Source organism: Athene noctua, chromosome 3 (genome assembly GCF_965140245.1).
Source record: "Athene noctua chromosome 3, bAthNoc1.hap1.1, whole genome shotgun sequence".
In the NCBI taxonomy this organism is placed as follows: domain Eukaryota; kingdom Metazoa; phylum Chordata; class Aves; order Strigiformes; family Strigidae; genus Athene; species Athene noctua.
Window position 1 is genome coordinate 27,376,441 of NC_134039.1, and position 25,473 is coordinate 27,401,913.

Genomic DNA, 25,473 nt, shown 5'->3' on the forward strand with positions numbered 1-25,473 from the left:
TAAGTCTATTAGGTTTCACTGAAGTTACAACACTGTACACAATATTGGAATTGTCCTATTGTATTTTAAATATATCTCCCCTTCCCTGCCCCACTCTCCCTACAGCATAAAAGTGTCTGTACAAAGGACAGGATTCACATTTGCACAAATCAAATAACAGAATTCAAAGTGTGCTAATGATCCAAGCTGTTGAATTTGGCATTTCAAAAGAGCAATGCTGGGATTTGAGATTATGGGCACAAAGATAGATTTAAGCAAATCAAATTCTCAGAAATATTCCCATATAGCCCACTTAAATTACAATGTTTCTACAGATGACATTTAGCTAACTATAGCATTTGGAGCAGAAGGACAGGGCTTTCTAAGACAACTTTCTTTGGCTTCCTGAAATTGTGTGCATTCCTGGGACAAAGGGATAGATCCCACTATGATAAACAAAGTGGAAACCTCCATTAAAAACATCAGGTTGTTTCATATAGGATTAAACATTCCTCTTTTTGTCTCATTGAAGAGTATTGGCTTTTTTGCAGGCTGAGAAATCAGATTGGATCTGAGATAAAACATTGATTACGTTGGGCAATACACAGAATTATCCAGGAATGACAGCTGCAGTTTAGATTCACAGCCTGTCTTACCTCAACTGACTCAAGGTATGCAAGTCACTAGAGAGCATCATAAAGCATATTTACACTTCCAGGCTTATATGCCCTTCAGTCAAGCCCATTACAGAACTTCTCTTTTATTCGAGGTACAAGTAAAACTTCTGTCTATTGTATCAGACAACCTGGCTGTGCTATGCAGTTGTTTGGGCTGGCTGTACAGACACAAATTAGTTCATTTGGCTTGTTGAGAATCCCAACTGACTTAGAATCCCCTGGAGCATTGCCACAATAGCCTGTGTACAACACTTTGTTATCACTGCTTAAAGTACTTGTGGCTTTATGGTGTCTGCAGATAATACAATCACCCTATATGTAAATGATATAAAGAACTTGGGACACCATGATCTGAAGAGGTGTGCTACCCCTGCCCCATGATGCATGTAGGAGGGATTGATAGGCAGAGGAATTGAGCCTGATCCCCTTTCCTTTTTCAGAGGGGGGAAACTGAGACAAGGCCCAGGTGAGATTTCCCTGGAACTTGCCCAGTCCATAAACAGTGACCCTGCATCTTGACACATGTCAACGAATCCTGTACTTTGTTCCTACCTAAGTGCTCCCTTATGTCCACAAAAAACACTCCAGGCTAGTTATTCTCAAAGGACTAGGCTGACAAAACTTAGTCTTCTCTCTGCTTCCACCGCAAGCAGCAGCAGTGCAAACTTCCCTGTATACCTTGTCCCAGAAACATCCTCCTCATCCCAGTGCAGAACTCTCCAAAGGTGACAGGTACGGAACTACCATTCCCTGGTGGGTACAACTCTCAGAAAGGGCTCAATGTCAGAAGAACTTTTATCCTCTGGGCTGAGTATAAGGGAATTGGATGAAGTATTATGCTCTATGTACTGTGGGGCATAAGTGTACAACTTCTGAAGTTTCTTTGGCCATATCCATGCTCCAGACTGGGCTTCCCAAGTTACCAGTCACTTGAGAGAAAGCAGGCCTACACTCTCCAGGGAACAGCTGTTCAGTCCTTGTGTCCTTTGCTAAGAATGTCTTTTGGTTAACCTTATCCCCAACCATAATGTCAGTCTGACAAATTACTTGCCCTCCTTCAAGTGTTTCCAATGTGTCCTCAGAGATTTCTGTCTACCCGATACAGACTTTCACCTTGTTTGGGTTGTTAAACCTGTTGTAACTGCTATGAGTTATTTGGGAAGGTGACTGGTATTTTCCAGGACTCTCTAGTGGCAGAACAGTGGCTATAATTAATGATAACTTGTTTTTCTTCCTTTTCCCCCTTGCTCTCACTCACAGAGGCAGGCAAGAATGCATATCATAAGTGGGTGGCCCTCTGGATGAAACTGTTGTCTTTGCTGAAACCAAAAATGAAAAAAACAACCCAAAATGCAGCAGGAAGCAGGCAGATAAAGTTTCAGTTAAAAACAAAAAATCATCATACTCATGATTTCCCCAACACAATTATTTTCTGCTCCCCAAGGAATAGCTGTGTTCAGACTAGAATAGCATCACCCAACTGCTGACCCTTCAGAGTAAAGTTTCAGGGAAGCAGCTTCTCAAGTTCTACATGATTTACCATCTGTATTTTTGTTGTTGTTGCCAGTCATCTTGAGTCCAAAATAATATGGAACAAACCACTGATTCCTGTTCAGAATTAGTCATGAGAGGGATTTTCCACCGGATTCTCCAGGCATCCATGTCACACAGAGAACCATTGAAGAGAGATGCTGAGCTAAGATCAGCACATCTTAACTTGGCGAATTTGAGATTATGGGCCATGTTCTTTGTCTCCAAGGTCCATCACTTATATCCAGCAGAGGATAATGACCCAAATATTCGGGGAAAGAGATCAACTGATCCTATCTCTCCTGCTCAACTGGATGGAGCATGATTGAAGCCACTGACAAGCAATATCATTATATGAAATAAAGCCTCAAGTGTAGTCTTCACTCCATGACACTAGTTTAGAAGCTTGCTTTGCCACAGGAGCACCACCATTAACCACAAGAATGTACCACCATAACAGACAAATTATCAGATTGTAAAGAAATTGCAAGAGTATCTTGATTTTCTGTGTAGCTAAGCACAGACATTAAGGGATGTAGTAGATTATCTGAGGCTACTGCACTGGCAGGTATGGAAGCTGTGTGCTTTCATACCCACATTAGCGGTTTCTGCCTCCTTTTGAACAATTTTCCTTACAACTGGACAATGCAAGGGGCACGCCTCCTAGCCCTTTTAAGGTGACTGACCTGTGTCTCACTTCAATGCTTCATCGTAATACTCTGAGCATGAGGTACTTAACAGTGACTTTGTCCCCATATCTGTCCAACTCCATTATTCTGGATTGTGCTGATACAGTTTACCTGTGAGTGGGCTTCACCTGGATTAGATCTAGGTTCTCAGCACCAGACAGCAAGGACCTTCACCTACAATGGTTCTTTCCCTGTTGAGCATCCTTCATGACCTTTTGCCAGCAGTGTCTTGAGACCTTCTGCAGCTTCTTTTCATTCCCTGCTCTCCTAGATTTTTTCTTCTTGGCCCAGTTTTGCAGGCTGCCACTGCCAAGGGTGTTAATTTGGTGCTAATTGCTATGCTTATTGCACCAGCGCCACTGGGAGCTGAGCACTGGTAAGTATCAACAATGTCTATTGGTTACATCTGATGAGTGATCTACTCTGTTTTCATGCCTACTCTTGCCTTCTTCCAATGTTTGCTTGCTCTGCCAGCCAAGGGTATCCACAATGTTTCATTGGGGAAACCCTGGAAGTCAAATCAAAGGAGGAACACCGTGGCCAGTAGCATTGTCTGGCTCTGAGTGTGAGTTGCTAGTGTGGCAGGAAATAATTTCAACCAGCCTTTCTTCTGTGCTCTTTTTTAATTTCATCAGCTCCACAGAAAAACCTTGTGCAACTGAAGTGCTAAGGCTTGGACAACCGGCCCAAGCCAGAGTTGACCTATAGTTGAATCCTGTATATTTTATAACTGAAAACCATTGTGCTAGTAGGTATTGTACTAAGTTATAACAACGCACTTATGCTGATGTAAAAAGTGCTAAAGCTTTGAAGTACTGAAGCCTGAACAACAGGACCCAAGCCGAAGCTGCTAACTTAGTCTGTAATCATTAACAAAGTATGTAAACTCACTAGTGAAAGATGCAGCTTAGACAAAATATAATCAGTAGTGAGGAGAGAATGTATCCAGCTTCCCTTGTTTAGCCTTGTTCAAGGCTGTGAACCCAAGTATCTGGCCTTATTAGAAACTCCCTTGGTTTCCCCCCTCCCTTGAGCCCTGGCCCGGCTTTGGGTTGAAATGAAGACCTAGGAAATTAAAATAGGATATAGAAATTAGGCACTCAAGAAATGAAGGTGTAACTTAGTTTAGAGATAAAGATGGAAGACTTAGAGATCAGGCTAGGGGCTAGAGGCACAATAGTTAAAAGATAACTAAGATGAAAATAGGGTAATAGATCATAGTTGATGGGCCAGGGAGCAGAACAATATGGAAAGCTTGATTAATGGAAGCTGTGAGAGAACGCATCCTGATGCAATAGGAAGACAGCCCTGAAAACTGGTCAAAACCAACCCTATGGCCCAGCCTGAGTCCAAGAGGCTACAGAGACTGCGCAAGAAACCGAGGTAAAAAGTTCAACAGTGAGGAAGAGGAGCTACTTCATCTCTGCGACCCCAGCCCGCGACCACTGGGACACTGAGCAGATGCAGCTAGGAGGAGATCGGGGCGGAACATATGAAAAGACTTTCAAGCTCATTATAATACGAAGCGGGGATAGGTTATGCATATGTATAGGTGTATTATGAATATGTGATGCTTTATAGCATAAAGCCAAGACAAGGTGCCACGAGAGACGCGCACGTTTGTGGTGGAACGATCCCCCGTGTGCCTCAGCGCTGAGTAAACATACCTACTTTATAACCTTAGAGGTTGTGGTGTTGTGTTTCCGGAAGTCATTTTTGGCGACTCAGATGGGACGTGCTTTGGTCGCCTGCAGGACAGACTGAGAGGTGGACATCCTAGGCGAGCCCTGAGTCCTTTTCTCGGAGGAACTCCGCTCCCAGCCACTCATGGCAGGGGCAAACAACGACCATCTACAGCTGCGGACAAACAATATGTTTAATGAAGGAAGCCAGTAAGTCATATGCTTGGCTGGGGCTGCTGATAAATCGCACAAAGATGTCTGGCGTACAGCACAGTCCCCATACGGGAGGAGGGTACCCTGTATGGTAAAGGGGATTCACTGACCGATAGAGATGCTGCTAGTGATCTTGGGACTAGATCAAGTGAATTCGAGGTCACTGCTGCATTCCAGTTTTGGGAACCAGGAAGGACCTGCTAATGACTGTATAAGAAGCAGGAGAAGGGTAAGCAGAACCTCTTAAGTGGTAAAACATTAACAGCTGTTGGAGGGATATCAACTGGAATGTAGTAATTGTGCACATAATTTGTAAGATGTCTAGGAATTTTATGTGTGTTTCGGAAACCATATTACCACCTAAAAATGTTTATATGGTGTGCCTGCTACTGAGAGATAACATCAGTGAATTGTGGATCCAAGAGTAAACAACGCAGACCAGTTATAACTGACATTATATTAAGCTAGCTTTTAAATAAATGAATATCTGTGTGTGTGTCTGAGACGCAGCACAGCTGCGAAGTGAGTGTGGAGTTCTGATCCATGGTTCCATGTTCTCTGCGAGGAGAGCGGCTGGAGACAAACAAAGCAAACGAAGTGCATGTCAGATTGCAAAAAGTGTTATTTGTGCCTGTGATTAATTTCTGGTGCCTGACACACAAACCTGAGGTTTTTCTTGTAATCCGATCTTTGTTTTTGAATGCTTTGACTGTGGGCGAAACGTCTAGGTGGAATTTGGAGACGATTTCTGGTGTAGTAAATGTCAAGGGAAGAAGTCTGGCTGGGACAGAATCGAGCGCTCGGGTCACCTTAAAGGAGCGTATTGTGGAAACATAGGAAACCTATGGAATCAATAGAAGGAAATTAAGGCAGAAGGAATAATCTAATAAAAATTAAAATGGGTAATACTCAGGATAAATGTGTTTTAAAAAGGAGCCCCCTTGGTTGCATATTGATACACTGGTGGGATATTGTCAGAACCGGGAGTACAGAGAGCGAAAAATCTCTTAGTAAGTATTGTAATCACTGGTGGCTGATTTACAACTTAGATAATAAAGCAAAGTGGCCACTTAATGGGTCAATAGATTATAACACTCTCTTTCAGTTAATATTGTTTTTAAGGAGAGAAGGAAAGCAGGATAAAGTATCATATGTGTACATGTTTTTCACTCTCTGGAATCATCCAGAGTAGCAAAGGGACAGTGGGATTGTATCACTACAGGACCCTTTAGTATTGGCCCTTAAACAAGATAATAAAAAGGAACTCAAAGGCAAACTGAAACAGTGGTGCTCAGTGTGTAGTATTGGGCAAAAATGCACTAAAATAGATAAGATTCACCAGACACTAGAGCAAGATTTAACTGATTTCTTCAAGCCTCCCCCTCGACCACAGGAACGAGATGTGAACTTGGATGGAACCCCCACTCCCCCGGGCAGTCCGGTATCCTCCCACACCAGGCTGATTAAGGTACCTTTTTCCACTACTGATTTAGAGGCGTGGAAAAAGGGTTGCTAAGGACTACCGTAATGACCTGGTGAGTGTAACCAAGCACTTTCAGTTTATTATAAAACAACTGATCTTACTGTAGGGAATTTGGCTGAGGATTATTATAAGACTACGGGAGGAAATGTTAAAGAATATCTCCCCCTCTAAGATCCAAAATGAGAGGCAAACAGGTCTGCACATATGGAAAGATTGCAGGCATACCAGGAGTGGATTGTAAAAAAAAAAAAAAAAAAAAAAAAAAAAAATTATATTATGGTAAAGGGGGTGACTGGCCAAAGTGAAAAGGCATATTTTTGCGAACCCCTAAAGTATATGCCTAACTCCCCGAAAGCACTTCTGCGGAGAGATTTATTAGAACAATTTGGTGCAACAGTTAAATTTAAGGAAGGAAGATTACTCCGGAGGTAAATGACCAAGAGTTTATACAGATAATGAGCTTATCTCTACCTAGTTTTCCCACAGAAGGAAGAAGAAATTACTGACCAGGTATAGCCTGGAGTATGGGCCACCAACATGCCTGGGAAAGCAAAGAATGCCCCACCTGCTGAGATCAAACTTAGAGAAGGGCAACAGCCGGTAAGAATCAAACAATATCCTCTGAAGAGAGAGGATCAAGAAGGGATTCAGCCAGTTATTCGTAAATCTGGCGGGTCAGATTGGGTGGTTCAGGGCCTGCAGGCAGTGAATGAGATAACTGAAGACCTCTACCCAGTGGTGAAAAATCTATAACTGTATTAGCACCTGAACTAACCTGTTTTACTATTTTAAACCTCAAGGATGCTTTCTTTTGCCTCCCTCTCCACGAAGCCAGCCAGAAAACATTTGCATCCAAATGGGAAAATCCTAAAAGTGGACGTAAAACTCAACTGACTTGGACGGTGTTACCACAGGGGTTTAAAAACAGCCCTACTATATTTGGCAATCAACTTGCAAAAGACCTTGAGTCATGGGAAGCTCCAGCCCCACCTGAGGAAGGGAAGCTGTTACAATACGTGGATAATATCCTGATGCTTGCATGACTTCAATGGTAAGCCTGCTAAATTTCTGGGGGGCTTCAGGGATACCAAGTGTCTAAGAAAAAGGCCTGAGTAATGCAGCACGAAGTGATTTATCTGGGTTATGAAATTAGTGCTGGAAAAAGAACTTCAGGACAAGCTCGAAAAGAAGCAATATGCCAGACTCCGAGACCACAAACAGTGAAAGAGTTACGGACTTTTCTGGGAATGACTGGTTGGTGTCGACTATGGATTTATAATTACGGACTGCTTGTCAAACCTTTATATGCATTGACAACCACTGAACAAAAACATCTTCAATGGAATAAGGAAACTATACAGGCCTTTGAGCTACTGAAGAAGGCCCTGATGTCAGCTCCGGCCTTGGGACTCCCAGATGTAAGCCACTTTTTCTTCCCTCTCACGAGAAGTAGGGGATTGCCCTGGGGATACTAACACAAGACCTGGGCCTGTATCGTCAAGCAGTTACCTAAACAGTTGGATACAACTGCCAAGGGTTGGCCTGGATGCTTGCAAGCAGTCTCAGCTGTGGTATTGAACATCCAAGAAGCCAGAAAATTCACCCTGGGCCAGAAAATGACTGTGTTAGTATCCCATACAGTGTCTGCAGTGCTGGAGGCAAGAGGTGGACATTGGCTTTCCCCACACAGATTCTTGAAATATCATGCTGCAATAGTAGAACAAGATGATATGGAGATTGTGGTTACTAACATTGTCAATCCAGCCTCTTTTCTTAGTGGGAACACAGGAGAAACAGTACAACATGACTGTCTATAAACCATCGAGGCAACATATTTGAGCCGCACAGACTTGAGAGACAGCCCTATGGAGAACACAGAGAACTGGTCCACGGATGGAAGCAGCTATGTCCTAAGTGGTAAAAGACACACTGGGTATGCTGTTACTACCAGCCAGGAAATAATAGAATCAGGGCATTTGCCCATGAATACCTCTGTCAAAAAGGCAGAAATAATTGCCCTGACCCACGCTTTAGAGTTGGCCCAAGGCAAGGCTGTGAACATCTATAAGGACTCAAAATATGCCTTTGGAGTCGTTCATGTGCATGGAGCAATTTGGAAAGAGAGAGGATTATTGAATTCACAGGGTAAAGACATCAGACATGCAGAGGATATTCTGAGCCTGTTGGAAGCAGTCCAGCTTCCTAAAAAAGTGGCAGTCATGCACATCAAGACACACCAAAAGGAGAACTCAGATTTGGAGAAAGGAAACAACCTGGCGGACAGAGAGGCAAAACAAGCAGCCAAAGGAGAGATAAAAGTAGAAGGAGCTTTAATCCCTGATGGGCAAATTTCCCTAGAGGGTAAGACTAATTATACTAAAGAAGATCAAAAACTCATCACAGATCTGGAAGGATCATATAATGAAGAAGGTTGGGCCCTCACCCCTCAAGGGAAGATACTCATTCCCTCTTATTTAATATGGTCCCTGGTAAGGTAGGAACTCCAGAAAGGACACTGGGGAGCAGAGGCCCTATATAAACACTTAATTAGAGATATTAAAGCTAGAAATTTATATACTACAGTAAGACAAGTGACTCAGAAGTGTGATCTTTGCCTCCAGACTAATCCCAAAAATACCCCCAGACTGGGAATGGGCCAAATTGGGAAAGGCAATGGGCCTGGGCAACAATGGCAGACTGATTTTTCAGAACTTCCAAGAAAAGGGGGGTATCGATACCTATTGGTACTAACAGATACCTTTTCCAGCTGACCAGAAGCATTTCCTACCAGAACTGCCAAAGCTCGGGAGGTAACCAGAATATTAATACAAGAAATAATACCGCGCTTTGGGATTCCAGCAACAATATCCTCTGACAGAGGGCCACATTTCATTTTAAAGGTGGTGCAACAAATCAGCCGCCATCTGGGTATAGATTGGCAACTTCATACCCCATATCATCCCCAGTCAAGTGGCCAAGTAGAAAAGATGAATCATTTAATCAAACAGCAGATTTTGAAACCTGGACAGGAAACTAATTTGGTCTGGCCTCAGTCCCTTCTTGTGGCCTTTTTGCATGTACGAACTAAGCCGAGAGCAAGAGAGGGTTAAGGCCTTTTGAAATTTTGTACAGACAACCCTACAGCATACAAAAGAGCATATCCACGCAAGCAGGGGATGAGACTATAACCTCATATCTGATGGCACTGGGTAAACAGCTCAATAAAATAGAAAATAGGTATTTGGAACCCAAAACAGAGCATTAGATGGACCTGTGTGTAATATACAGCCTGGAGATTATGTATATATTAAGTCTCTTGCAGAAAAGACTCTGGAACTGCAATGGGAAGGACCATTCCCAGTACTTCTCACCTTCTTTACATCAATTAAGATCAAGGAGCAGAGCGCCTGGATCCGTACTAGAGTGAAGAAGGCCTATAGATCCCCATGGAAGGTTACACAAATTCAGCCAGGAAAATTGTATTTTTTACAGTAATTTTGGTCAACGTCTATACCGCTGTGGTAACATGGAATCAGATTTTTTTTTATGGGCCTTCTTCACACAATGGCTCAAAGAAATAATTTGTCAGATTGCTGTGTATGCACAAAATTACCAAAATCAGGTCAATTTCCTTTTCTAGGCATTCCCAAATCTAATATCCCATGGTTTACAAATACAACAAGTTGGGTAGGGGGACCCACCCCTCATGATCTGACAGGAGTATGAAGACCACCAGATGGCAATTATGAAGTTAACTGAAATGATGCCTTGTATAATGAATCCAAAGACATAGAGCGGAAATGGGCAAATAGCACACGGCCATTCTGACAGCTGATAACGATGCAAAACAGAGGAAGTAATTTGGTCCAGTTCCTAAGCTCAAAGAAAGGGGCTTATCAAATCTGCAACAATACTTATCCCAGAGGGTCAATAAGGAAAACCAGTTACAGGGGATGGGGAAATTCCTTGACAAATGCCATGATACTGCTGAGTAGAAGCATGGGCCCAGAGAGAAAAGGTGCCGTTTACCGCCAGGTTGGTGGTACTTATGTGCAAACGTAAAGGCCAGAAAATGTTTACCTCAAAATTGGTGGGGAGAATGTACAACAGGTATATTATTGCCTATCTCATACCCCACTAAGGATTTGCAAGGTGTCTCACGGACCCTGTGGTATCAGGTTAAACAAAAAAGGTTGAGAACCCCCTGGTAATTAGAGGAACCAGATTTCATAGTTTTGTCAGATGGCTTATTCCTATGTTAGGAGTAAGTGAATTAGAAAAAGCTATAGTTATATAAAAGCTATATATTTCTGCCACCGTTAAAATTGTGGCTAACGCTATTGTGGATGCCATTGTCAATCTACAGAAAGAGATCAGTTGATTGGCAAAAATAACCATACAAAATCACATGGCTTTGGATCTATTAATGGCTAAAGAAGGAGGGGTCTGTACAGTGATTAATCAAAGCTGCTGTGCCTTTGTAAACCATGAGGCCCAAATTGAGACAGATGTGCATAGGATTTGGGAAGCTTCAAAACTATTTCATTTAATAGCACAAGATGATAGATCCTGGGGTTTCACAAATCTTTGGGAAAAACTGACTTTATGGCTACCTAATTTAGCGTGGTTAAAACAGCTTTTGGTTTGGTAGTGACACTGCTGATTTTAGGAGTATTAACTTGTATTCTAATCAAATGTTTCTTTTGGTGCTGCCAGAACACCGGAGATGATTATGTCACATGGAAAAAAAAATCAGCTTAGGCATAAGCTGGAATCAAACAAGTACTCTTCTAAAATGTTAGAACAGGAGTCAATTTATTAAGGGTAGTAAAAGAATTTACTAACGTTTTAGAAAAGGGGGGAATTGAAATGAGGAGCTAGGAAATTAAAACAGGATATAGAAATTAGGCACTCAAGAAATGAAGGTGTAACTTAGTTTAGAGATAAAGATGGAAGACTTAGAGATCAGGCTAGGGGCTAGAGGCGCATTAGTTAAAAGATAACTAAGATGAAAATAGGGTAATAGATCATAGTTGATGGGCCAGGGAGCAGAACAATATGGAAAGCTTGATTAATGGAAGCTGTGAGAGAACGCATCCTGATGCAATAGGAAGACAGCCCTAAAAACTGGTCAAAACCAACCCTATGGCCCAGCCTGAGTCCAAGAGGCTACAGAGACTGCGCAAGAAACCGAGGTAAAAAGTTCAACAGTGAGGAAGAGGAGCTACTTCATCTCTGTGACCCCGGCCCGCGACCACTGGGACACACCGCGCAGATGCAACTAGGAGGAGACCGGGGCAGAACATATGAAAAGACTTTCAAGCTCATTCTAATACAAAGCGGGGATAGGTTATGCATATGTATAGGTGTATTATGAATATGTGATGCTTTGTAGCATAAAGCCAAGACAAGGTGCCATGAGAGGCACGCACGTTTGTGGTGGAACGATCCCCCGTGTGCCTCAGCGCTGAGTAAACATACCTACTTTATAACCTTAGAGGTTGTGGAGTCGTGTTTCCGCAAATCAAGGTGGAATCCAACAGGAGAATGAAACCAGAATTTTTCTGTTCAAAACAAAGGTGCCAGCTATTCTGGCATGTCCATCTCTGGTATATAAGGCTGGGCCCGTTTGCAGCGACTTTGGAAGCCTCACCTATGGGTGGACAGACCGCATAGAATTTCCCACTTGCTGGGACGGGCTCTCCAAATCCTCACCGTAACTGGGGCTCCCCAGCGACCGTGGATCTGGATGATGGTAATATATGCAAGTGATGATGTATTTTTCTTAATCTCTATTCTCTCTCTCATGTAGTAATGATTTGATGAATTACCCTGTATTTTCCTGTTTGTTGCTTTAAGTGCACTACTCTGTTTTTTCTTACTGCATGTTTTCTGTATTACACTGTTACATTGGTTATCACCAGTAAAATACGCCTGGTCTTTTCACTCTGGTGTCTGGGTTTAACTGGTATCCTTAGTCAGCAAAACAGTAAACCATCAGACAGCAGCATAAGCCCTTCTGATGGAGGGACAAAGCACTGGGCAAGGGCGAAAGTAAAACTCAGTCCCTGGGACTAGACTGGTCATTGTGAAGTGAGGAACCTTACCAAAATGGATGCAGGACAACTAAGAGAGATGCTGAACGGGCAGGATAACACGATAAAAGGGTGGGCTCTCAGCAGGAGGGGCTCTTGAGATAAGGAAGGAGCTGCAACTACTGGGTCCCAAGATAAGGAACGGGCACTCAACGAATGCTGAGTTGTCATGACTATGGAAATGCTGAAAAGACCTAATTGGGTGAAAAGTCACGACAGGAAGAGGAGGCACCTTCAATCTTCATCCTGAAGACCCCTGCCCAAGACCACCAGGAGCCACTGCGCAGGCGCAACAGAGAGGGACTTGGGGTGGGATTTATGTTAATGATTTCTCAAAACTAATTGTAATATCTCTCCCTATTCTCGGAATTATCCTGAATATGTAAACACTTTACACTATAGAAAGGAGCCGCTTTTCACTCCAAGATGTGCACGCTTGTGGGAGAGCAATCCCCTGTGCACCCAGTGCTGCAATAAAGAATGCCTGCTTTTTAATACTCTGATTCTGAGTCTTAGAGAGTTTTTCCTCAACTACCTTTTTGTTAACAGTTGTTGCTCTGTGAGATGGGAACAACTCATAAAAAAGCCTCTCCATTTCCTTTCTGTACCCCTGAAATTTGGCTTACACTTCACTTCTGTATCTTATTCAAGAGATCCATATTCTCCTCGGAAAACAGCAGCTCTCCAAGGGCAAGACTGCAAAATGCAATGTGTGTAATGCCATATGGGGAGAGCATAAATGACTGAAGCTCTAAAGACTCTTCTTTGGGATATTGGGGTTGTAAGCTCACTTCTTTTTTAATGCAATGCCACTAAAAGCAATGGGTTTGTGCCTATTGGGGAATAGTGCCCCAGAAACTTACGCAAGAACAGAAATTCATTAACCAATACACTGAAAGTAAATAATACTGAGAGAAAGCTCTATCAGCTTCCTGACTCCCTTCAAAGGGATCCTGCCCTGTTTATTCAGCATTTTACACTGCAATGGTTAAAATTTGCTGGCTGACTTCTTAAAAATGCTAGCTAGCATTTCCACACAGTTGCTAGCACAGTAGGCATTTCCCCCTTATACAGAGGGGAAATAACTTCTGTAATGGAGAGAGAGAAGAGGAAGACAAGGCCAAAACAACACCAACAGGAGAAAAATAAGTGGAACAAAGCATCAAGTGCAGAAAGGTGAAGTTGGACCCTGCCCAGCTGCCACCAGAGGAGCAGGAAAGCAGAACCATCATTGGGCTACATCATCATACAGAGGGAAGGAGAGACTGTGATGAGCACAGCAGGACACCTGGCAAAGTCCCCCAAAGCCCTGTGCACTCCGTGTGTCCTGCCATCACCCACCCGCAGAGCCAGTCAGCACAGGGCAATGCCAAGGCCACGTACACACTCCTTCACTTGCAAAAGCGATCAGGGACGGTCCTGTTTGGCAGCTTGTGTGAATTAAACAGTGTATTAAGTCAGGTATTTTCTGGTTATAGACTTGTGACACTCTAGTCCTGATTATGCTCTTACTTTCACTGATACATCCCTAGACAGCTCTATCTGCCATGGTGTGGGGAACCTGGGATCTGTAAGGTGCCTGTCTGACCCATTCAATACAGACACCTTTTTTTTTCTTATCTGTCTTGCAGCCCATATAATTGGCTTTGTTGAATCACTTGCTATGCACAATGTTTTGAGTTATTATCCACTGGCTTTCAGCTCTGAGGCAGGTAAATGATAAGCAGTTTTGTGCTGCATGATTTCTCTGTATTTTTAGAGTATGCCTGATTAAACCTTTGGCACTGGACTGTGAAGCCTGACATCATTAATGTCTTCAGAAAAATGCCAAGAAGAACTGTAGTCTCGACTAACAGGGCCCAGGACAGAGGTGGGTGCTAACTTATGCACCTAGCAGCTACTATCCTGGGTCATTCTTTCAGGCTATTGCCTCTCCCATCACTTATTTCCCAAAGTAAAGCAGTCAAGTTTTGAACTGTTACAAGAGTTTTCATGTATTACATGATAATAAAAAACCTGCCCATCTGTGACCGTAAACTTCATGCCATGGAAATACAGACTGGTTTATATAGTCACAGGAGCAGAGCACAGCTGAGAGATGAGGGCAGGAGGGCTGATGTGCAGGGAGAACATATGGAAGAGCAGTAGAGTGCCTGGGTTTGCTGGACTCCCAGAAGGGGTCAGGACTGAGGGGCCAAGAGAGGGAAGCAATTCAGGCAGGTGCTTGGACATAGCAGGGCTGTGACAGATGGGTAGTTGCAGGATTTTCTCTGTGGGCTGGATTAGTTTGCACAGCCTTGATAGAGGCTATGCACTATTGTAAAGAGCCTGGCTTAATCTTCTTTATAACCTCCTTCTAGACACCAGGGGACTATGGTTAGGTGCCCCTGAAGCCTTCTCTTCTCCAGACTGAGCAAGCCCAGCTTCTTCATCTGCTCCTCACAGAGCAAGAGCTCCAGTCCCTAATCAGTTTGGAGACTCTTCCCTGAATTCAGTCCACTGTATCAACACCCAGGCTCAAAACTGGACGCAGTATTTCAAATGTGGCTTCATGAGTGCTGTGTAGAGTGCAATAATCTCTTCCCTTGACCTTGATGGCTGTGCTGTGGCTGGTGGCCATCCCTGCTGCCAGAGTTGCTGCTGGTTCATGATCAGCTCACTGCTCACCAGGGCCCCCAGGGTTTTTTCAGCAGAACTGCCTCCCAGGCAGGCAGCTCCAGCCTGGTTTGCTGCACTAGGCTCTTCCTTCCCAGTTGCAGCACTTGGCCTTGTTGAATTTCATGTTTCTGTTCTCAGCCTGTAAAGGTCCTGCTGAACAGCCACCCTGCCCACCATTGTATTGACCTGCCCAGCCGCCATCACCAGCTTCGTGTCACCTGTGAACGTGATGAATATGCACCTTGTCACCTCCTCCAAGTCACTGACAAAGATGTTAAACAGGGCAGTGACAGGAAAGATTCCTGCATTACTCCACTTGTTTCTGGCCTCCAGGTGAAGTATGATCCATTAACCACTTCCCTGCCAGCATCTCAGTAGAGGCTGGCACACAGGAACAGGAACTTCCTACCCCTACACCCATCTGGTGAGGATGTAGAACAAGCCTCTTACCAGTTTCCCTCCTCCCATTTCCTTACCTCTCTCCCAGTCTCTTCTGTACGGTAAAGAGAAAGCAACCAGGCTGAAGGAGCTTAATAATTCACTAGTAATCCACTCTGTTTCTCTTCTGTAGAACAGCCTGCAGGTGACAACATTTAGGAACCCTTCAGCCATGTCAAATATGGATTTTAGTATAACTGAGGCCTTTTAGCTGGTGGGTTTTTTTGCTTGTTTGTTTTTGTTCTTCTTTTAGCTACTGAATTTACAAGCCAGTTAACCTCAACCTACTTCAGATAACTCAGTTCTACAGTGGGCTACACACCTCTCCTACATTACTGTACTCTCTCTACACGGAGGATGAATATTCAGTGGACACTAAGTATTACAGTCGTTGGTATAGTGCTTGAGTATTTGCTTCTCATCTTGATCCAATCTCCTGAACTCCACAGCCAGGATAGGTACAGAACCTATAAAGGCCCTGCAGTACTGCCATCCTGGCAGCCAGTAGACTGCTGCTTCTTCATTTGCCCTCAAAGAAAACCAGAAAAGTTGACATGGCAGCTCTGCACCAAAAGGAGGGATCCACTCACACATTCTCACCTTGTCTCAATACGTGCACATATATAGCCCCATATCTTTCTCTTCTAGTCAAGGTCAAGCAGAGATGTGACACAGGCTGAAATATTTTCCTTTTCAATAATTGAATGCTCTAGCGCCTGCACCGTTAGCTTTTAGCTTTGCAGCGGGGAATCAGCAGTAAAATTCCATTTGATTTTTTTTTCCATAGGAACAGCTGGGTTAAAAAATCTTTGACTAACAAGTTTTCACTATCATACTAATCACTTTTTTAATCAAATCAATGAATCATCCAATTTAAATCTGTTTCTCATGAAACAAACATTTCACAAAGATTCACGTGTGATAAATAACCACCAAACTCAAGACACAGAGGTAAAAAGGCTCCCCAACTCATGGTTCCTCCCTTTCCTGACAGCCAGAGCTGCGAAGGGAACAGTCACCTAGGTAAGGGTGAGGGCTGTGACTGCTCCTTGCTATGTTGAGAAGGCCAAGTCTCTGATGTGTTTTGTTGTAGCTGAGGGGAGTAGGTGTAGTACTGCAGCACAACTTTTGCAGGTTCCAGCTAAAAATTAAAACATCTCCTGTTGTTATTTGAAGGGACATTTACAATTAAGGTCCTATGCCTCACACTTAACTGGAATGAGCAGAGCTGTGGCTTGTTCCTATTGCTCATAATAAACTTATCCTCTCTGCAGGGGAAACAAAAGTTAGGCCAGATCATGCATAGGCAGACATTCCTATGCCTAGCAAGGCGATTCCCTGTCACAGAATAAAGCTCTGATCTATGAACCACTTCAACATACGGTATCAAACACCCCTGATGTGCTGGCAAGTAAAAGCATGATGACACTGTGTTAATGTTCACTGTGTGGGGATACAGTGACACAGATCTGTGCCTCTGCTCTCTCCCTTCCAAGTAACCCTAAGGAAACCACTGAGCCTCACTGAAATAACCTGAGATTTTGCATGCTCTCTACCAGCCTGCAGCACCTCAGAGGAACATAGTGCAAAAACTATCTCTGTGTGGGCAGTAGCACATAGAGAGCAAGGAGGAATTTGCCACAGCAGTTCTTGTCCCCACACCTTAAGTGTCCCGCGGTTTGCAGGCTTCCAGCCTACCCATATGAAAGCACATAGCCTCACCACCTGAAGAGTCACTGCATAATGGAAAAATACAAAGAGAAGTGAAGAAAGGCTGAGGTCAGTGTCACTAAACCAAGAACTCGGCTCCAAGGAAGAATGTTACTTAAGGCTTGAGAAGGGGCAATGTTTTTTTTGTTTTGTTTTGTTTGGGTTTTTTTGTTTTGTTTTGTTTGTTTGTTTTTTTTTTTTTTAATAGATAAATAAATGCTGTCATTATGAAGTGACATTATGAAGTGACATGAAAGCCATCTTCTGAGCTGTGATGCTATGCCCCTAAGAAAGTAATTTTGGAACCAAGCCAACTGACACATGTTAACAGAGCATCTCATGTTTGCTTTCCTTTAGTTGAGCCTTTAAGTTTTGAGTTTCCTTGCAGAAGCCTTTGAAGATGTCCATATAGGACCATCCAGGTGATTCCCAGAGACACAAAGAATGAAACTTCCTGAGCAGCATAGGGTTTCTCAGCAAGATTGCCAGCAAAACTGAAATGTAAAGGATCACCCCAGCCTTTGGCCAAAGGAAAACAAACATGTAAATGCTGGGTACCTTGCGATCCAGCTGACATACAACATGTTGAGACTAAGGCCTATATGCTCTTATAGGAGGCCACCACACATCCCCATCCCACTCCCCGAGATACAGTCACACTTAGCAGCCTGCCAAGTGCTGCTAAAAAACCCTAACTGCCCTGACACGGACAACTCCTTAAGACCTTGCAACTAATGTTTCCTGCATGCCAGGAGGCAAGTACCCTATTTAAGGAAATATGACATTAATCAAAGAATTAGTTACAGGATATTAAACTCACTGAGGTGCTGTTATCAAACACATAAGGCAAACAACATTCTGGGTAATTAGCAGACATCTATGATGAGCCTGCAATCTGAATAAGGGGTTTGCTTGTGAGTCTCTGGATGCCTTGCTTCTTAAAGCTTCCTAATGGTTGCACAGGCCTGACTTACAAACTTCCCCTGGAATATTACAAAAACAACACATCAGTAAGATATAGTAACTAGTAAAGACCTTCTAATTTCTTTGCCACAAATTAAGTAAAGTTTTCCCACTTGCTGCAAACATTGGCTAAGCTGAGCAGATAAGGACAGGTATATGGGTGTGTACATGTGCCCCCCCCAGCACTGAGAAAGAGTTTAATCAGCTGAAGAAGGAACAAGGACTTGGGTCTCTCTAGGAGCAGTGCTGAGACGAACAGGGTGGTAACAGGTGGGCTACTTCCCGAAAACAACCTGAAAGAGCTATTTTTAGGAAGAAATACATGTCAGTCCTCAGTGAAAGAATACAAAGGGCATGATAAAGGCAAGGCAACAATATATGGATGTCTCATACTTGCCTCTGCAGTTCAGGAAAGAGGAACAATTGCTTCTAAGAACTGTTTTTACGCCCTGAAGTAGAGGACAAATTTGAACCCATTAGGAGTTGTTCACCCTTCTCCCTGGTGGCCACTTCAAAATACTGTCTTTGTTTAAAAAAAAAAAGTGTGCAGCACTTATAATTGCAAAATTAACCTTCAAATTCAGAACCCAATATAAATGAAGATGCTGCATCAGCAAAAGCCTGAAATAAGAGCTCTGAGAGGTTGTTGCTATTTACCATCTGAAATTGCCAGCTCTGGAGACAAACTGGGGGGTGAATGTAAACAAAATACTATTTCTCTCCTGGTATACAAAGGCTATTTAGTGACCAGTTGATGCCACTATTTTTGCCACAGGCAGTATTTGGGTTAGTACAACTGTCATCCCCTATTTGACTTTGCTATGACTATGCTATGCTTTTACTTATGTTCAAATACAAAATTACCAAGACTAAAGTTTTCAGAATCTCCCAGTGCCCAGGCTATGAAATCCAAATTTTGACATGTGAATTAGATTTTGATTTTTCTCTTCCCCGCAGACACTTACAGCTACAACGACCATACAGGGAATGTGATTCACATCACTGTCATGCAACAGTTATTCCTGAGGTATAATATGGGCAGGGAAATTGTAGACTATAGTTTTGTGTGCTAGGAATACGAAGAAATAGTAGCTAGATTTGGTCTGCAGAAACCTGAGACAGAAAGTCAAGTGGCAAACTAAGGAGTTAGATAACACTCTCTTATGCAATTTTAATGGCTAAATCTGTGGGAGAACTCTCAACAACATCCCCAGCCTAACACCTGTCTTGAGCTGCATAACATACCCCGAGGCAGAAAACACACACACATCCCACATCTGTCCGTATGATCTGGTCACTAGCTCTCTTCTTGTAAAGCAGGTGAATATGGTTAAACAAAGACCACCAGGACTCATGCAGAGTCCCAAGGAGAGTTGGTACAAAAGTGGGTAACGCCCCATCACTAATCAGTCTTGGGAACTCAACTTGCCCTCTTTTGATGAAACATAACTTCTGACCCCAGGGTAAACACATTTTAACCTGCCCTACCACATCTGTCCTGGAGCATTAATATTTGACATAAATCCTAAACAAAGCTCTGTTCTTTATTTCTGATTTGTTAAAAGGTGGATGGATAGGAAGGGTTGTGGCTAATATGGAAATGGCATAGGATCCCTTCTGGGGGCCTAATTATTGAAAATGAGCTGCTACTTACACAGTTAATACCATTCACTTCTTGCACCTGCTCAATCATCCATTTCCCAGTACAAACCAGCTTTGCCTTGCTGCAAAGTCAGGGAATTTAACATAGTTACACCTGCAGGTTTTCTCTTCCCAATGACTGTAGTGTTCAGCATATAAAACTCCCACTTGTACATTTCCAGCCCTTCAGCTTCCTTTTCTGTGAATTATTTTGCTACCTATTTATAGGTATATTTACTTTTCTAAGTATTTATGTTGCCAACAACAAATCCAAAGCTCTCCCTAAATCTTTCTGGACTCCTAGCCTGCTCCTACACCATACAAACTCCATTTGATTCTATAATAATCTGTAAAACAAGAAATTCAGCTAGCTTCCCAACTTACACTAGTTTTAATTCATATTCTGTGCCACCTTTGCAAGAGGCTCCATATCCTACATCCAGGGACATCCTGGATGACATCGCTACGCATGTAAACTCAGTGCCAGCATCCCAAGCAAACACACCTTTATAGTAGGCTCTACTTTGAATTTGGGTTAAAAAAAAACCCCAAAATAACCAAAAACAAGCCACAAAGGATTATGTAGCTGACCTGTCTTCCTACTCTTGTCCCCATTGCCTTTCTCAGTAATGAAGTTCTGCAGAGAAGCCTCAGGCTACCAAGTGGAAAGGAAGAAAGAAGGGAAGAGAGGTGTAGTCCTATGGTTCTACTTATTAGTGCTAGAGGATGTATCAGCTGTAAGTGAGATTGAGAGGTGTGATTGCAGCTCTGTGCACCTGAAAAACCTATCAGCAAGGGTTAATTAATAAAGAAGTAAAGGCTTCTGGTTTTTTGCATAGTTTTTTCTACTATCAAGAGAAGGACTTCTATAAAATCCATGCTTCCACCTAGCAGATAAAGCATTTGCAATACTAACCTGTTGGCTGGATTTGCTTCCACACTGGTGGTGAGGTGTCTTTCATTGTAGAGTATCCATCTGCTTGTTGTCATACTTAAATATGAACTGAACGAACTCCCCCATCTGCCAAAATCTCATCTTTGATTACAGAAAGACAACAGCAGGAAGAAGGTCAAGGTCAAGTAAAGCAGATAAACATATGATTAACTCTGAGCAGATAATGACTCACCTGTCTTCAGTGGGAACAGCCTGGTATTAACGTGTCTGATAGAACCAGGGTTGGAAGAATAAACCCAATTAAAGGGAATGACAATACAAAATTAAAAAGTAATAAAAAGCTTAAAGATGAAACCAAAATAGTCCATGACCTCTCTTTTTCTGTTTCCATCTGAAGAAACAACAGCCTGTATGCTCTGAAACCAGTACATGTCAAGTCAGACACTGAAAAGGAATTGAGAGGATTATTTCACAATTTTATTGCACAACTGAAAATTAAGATTTTTTTTTTTAAATATTTACAAGGTATTTTTTTTGCACACACAATCTAAACAGTATTTTCCTTGATAAAATTGTCACCTAGAAAACTTACACCCAGACTGAAGCATACATGTAAACTAAGTGGTTTGTGTTAAATGCAAGTTGCCTCAGTCTAACCCTGGAGGGGGAAGTGCTTGGGAGATGGGGCAGCAGAAGGAAAGAAAACACACTTTTTTTCCTTTCCTGAAATGTAACTTAAGAATATATCTCCAACTTGGGGGGGGGAGACAAACAAAAGATTTCAGTATTAGTTCAAGCAGAAGGCCAGCCAATCAAGTAATGTACTGACACGGTGGTGAGTTGAAGATTCAAAACCCTTCAGTGCCACAAGCCTTGCAAGAAAACTACAAGCCTTGTTTCATGCATGGTTCACCCTAAAGGTTCCGACATCCCAGTTTTCCCCTGGAGAATGTAGAATCACTTTGGTCACGATAGAAAAGGAATGACGCTTGAGTCTTAAGAAGAAACACATGTGAAAGGCTGCTACTGTTTTTCTGTTTTGTTTTGTTTTGTTTTTTCCCTTGTTTCTCACAGATTTCTTACATGCACTTTTGGAAAAGCACTGGCTGATACACTGCAAATACTACACTCACACTCAGCAGAGCTGCACAGTGATAATACAGTGCAATGAGTGTTGCAATGCTGGGGGCAATATTTTAACCACCATTACGAAGCCCACATCTTTGTGCTGAAAATGAGCGCTTTCCTGGCTGTTAGCACAAGCTGTCTGTCACAACCTGTATCAGTTTCTGGAGTCCACAAATCATTCCCCTCCCATGGCTGATCTGTCCATATGTTTTTCATCATATAGACCGTTGGTTTTGTCAGCTAATATTGAGTATATGGCCTGGTAGCACTTGCTGCTTAGTTTCCAGGGGATTTTGCCACCGGCAATTATAAATGAGTAGGTGGTGGCTCATACTGATGCTCACTGGCCCAGATTTGTCCCATGTTTCTTTGGGCAGGTCTACTCCCATGACACCTGCATGGGGACCATCAGCACTGTAACCTTTTCTGCTAGTCAGAGAGGAAAGGGTGATGGAGGGCTTAGGTGAACAGAAAAGCCCTTTGCAGAGGTCCTGCTCACTACTGATTATCAAAGGAAACTAAGGGGACCAACTCCAATACCATCTGTCTCAACCAGCTGCCAAGTTGCATGGCCTGAACCTGGGCCTGAATGCTTCCAGCTGGGCACCTAAAATCCTAAGGATTCTGGCACTGCAAGGTACATTTGGTGTTTAGATCACTTTGGTGCTACCTTTCTTCAGGTTTTGGAGCCTCTGCTGTAGAGCGGAGAAACAGAGCAAGTAATACCATCATGATCTATAGTGAGTTTGGAAGGAAAGGAAGTGTTTATACACTTGTTATACTTGTTAGTGCTTGTCCATTGGAAACCATGCTACTGTGAGAGGACTTTGTGAAAGGCAATTCAAATCCACAGGAAAAGTGAAACCTATGGCCTCTGACTAAATGATCTATGACAAGTCTTCTAAAGTCACTGTTTCTTCCAGAGTCACACAGAATCACTATTGTCATCTTATGCATGGCTACCAACTTGTAGTAATGTGTCAGGTCCTAAGCAACCTGATCTTGTCTTGGCATTAACAGTATTAAAGGCCTAAGTCTCTCGCTCTCATCTCCCCCACCAACCCAAGTATTTGTTTTTCTCTTATTTTTGAAATTAGTTCTGCTAGTTTAAGGGAATCAGCAATGGAAAGATGACTTTTTCTATGCAATTGTTATAACCAGACCTCAGCACTGTGGAAACTGTCTATATTGTCCTTAAAATACCTACCAACACTTACCTAAGGCACGTATAAACATGGATGTAGGGGTGCAGCAGACTGGGAATGTGGAGAAAAAACAGAAAACCTGAGAAAGGGCTGACTGAAGAAGGATCCTTAAATTGAGACCTACAGAAATAATAGCAAATTTGTAAATTGTAGAAACTTGTGCTAAAACTTATAGCTTGAACAGGTTACTTATCTCCATATATGCTGCTGATTTCAGTCCCACTAGATTACTTGCAATGATTCTTCTCAAAACAGCATTTTTCTGGAAGATATATATGGGCGTAGTGGGCAGAAAAGCTTGAACAATATTAATATGTTAAAACAAAGCATAGTGATCCCTTCCTTACATATTCAAATTGCTGTATTTTCTTTCAGATGTCGGCTTGAAGACTAAAATTGGAAAAAAATCCTGCAGAATAAATTTCTGTGAAAGCCCAGATGCCATGCCAGAAACACTGCTTTAGTAATGAACACATGCAGTGGTCTAGCACAAGCCAGTAGTCTTTTGTACTTACTGGAAGAGACACTGCTAAGATAGAAATAAAACCTGTGATAGCACAAAAGAAAGAAAACTCCCCCAGGCTACAAGAAAAGGTCTCTCTGCACTAAAGTGGTGCTGAGGACATCTCAACAACCTGTCAGCTCTATTATTCATGCCAGACAACTTGCAAGTCTGACTGATGCAGAAAAAAGCTGTATCAACTTAAGAAAATAAAAAAGTTTTGCAAACTACTAATTTCACACATGAAAATGGAAATGAAAGCAACAAAAATTATAAAATATTTGGGTCTTGGATAACATGATTCAGAGAGTTTTTTAATTACTTGCACTTGTTTTGCTCTATGAAGTTGATGCCTGCTAGCTGATGCCTGCAAGCAGTTGGCACTAATTGCTGTAAGGGGCTTCAGACAAGAATGTGCCCAAGGACATAATTTTTGCAACTGTGATGGGTACATCCCTGGACAGGGCAGATAAACCAGCAGACACCTATGGAAGCCCCTCAGGGACCCTTCCCCAACTGCTAGTAAGCTTGCCCAATGTATTAACATATGCACTAGATTCTCTGGAAATAGGTGTGTATTTCTTGGAAATTACATGAATATTAATTTGCTTTATTGTATATAATAAGTGCACCCTTGTCTTTTGGCATGCACGTTAAGTGGGAATGATCCCCTGTGTATCCAGCAATGCAATAAAGAATGCCTTCCTTTTAAAACTTCAAACGAAGTCTTAGAGGGTTCTTTTGAGATCGAATTTATGGTAACAAAGTATAATCAGAGAGAAGATGACAGTGCCTGTATTCTCTGCGTTCATGACAAAAACTGGCAGGTTAACTTGGTGGATATTTTGCATTGATGAATCTCTGTGAATGTTAATTCTTGTGAGTCCTTATAGAACTCATCGCTTTTTTTTTGGATTGCCTTTGGTCTTCTTTGAATAAACCCTAACAGTGAAAAGTAAAATAAGTAAACCCTCCATGAGCCATTTGAACCCATATTGCAATATTTATTGCTGTTATGGACAGAAAGCATAATTTTGTTTATCTGTCCTCTTATCAACACACGCAGCAGAAGCTGACTGCCCAGCCTGAACACAGTCTCAGACCAGCTGGTCTAATTGGTGCTAATAAAATTAGTAAATACTAGGCAAGGTGCTGAGGGAAGATACACACATCTCTTGTTTTCATTCTGAACCAGCGAACTGCTGGGTTCCCTAACCCCAAGGGGCCTCTGTCACTCATGGTGAGTATACATCTAAAATGCAGAGCAGCTCAGCAAAGTCTATCATCAGAATAATAGATTTCATACTGAACTCACTATTGTCATCTAAAAAACCTCAAAGCAGACAGCAGTGCAGCTTCCTTCCTGCTGCTGGTGGTTAGTTCCGACTGGATGAAAAGTTCATGGATCAATCAGCATTGGATAGCTTTGCTTTTCCTTATAGCATCACTGGAGAGCACGGATGGAACAGATCCAAAGGCAGATCTAAAGAAGAAATTCTACAAACCTTGCTAACTCCAGCTTCGCCCCAACCATTGACCTCAGTGCTGACAATTGAAAAAAGTCTGGGTAGTCAGACTTACTGTTATCAAGCTGCTATTATCTTTTTTTTTCTTTTTCTTATGAGCACTGAAGGAGCAATGTGGGAATCCAAATAATTGAAACAAATGAAACATCTGAGCTGACAATAGTGTAATCTCAGTGCCGACTTTCATGAATTTTACAACCCACAGAATTTACTACAGGTGGGCCACCTACTAAACTCATAGCCTGGGTTTCAGATCTTTTGCATTCCAACACCCTCAATGAGCTAACAATTCCATTGCAGTACCCATCAACATGTCTGGACAAAAACGTTCATATGATCCATCACACAAATAAATATTTGGCTGGCTGTTTAATTCCCAGATAATTTTTTCAACTCATCATAATGATTCTACTCTGCAGAACAAACAAAGCCCAAATTCCAAGTAGTCATAAGAGAAAA

At 42.5% G+C, this 25,473-nt stretch overlaps 1 protein-coding gene across 1 annotated transcript; it reads left to right on the plus strand.

Annotated features, from left to right (window-relative positions):
• Window positions 1-6,790: 6,790 nt before the first annotated feature.
• LOC141958380 (endogenous retrovirus group V member 2 Env polyprotein-like) lies at window positions 6,791-11,014 on the plus strand. Its single transcript, XM_074901166.1, is given in 4 exon segments — window positions 6,791-6,991; window positions 10,249-10,431; window positions 10,434-10,893; window positions 10,896-11,014. Coding segments are annotated over 4 exon segments (963 nt in total).
• The last annotated feature ends 14,459 nt before the right edge of the window (window positions 11,015-25,473 follow it).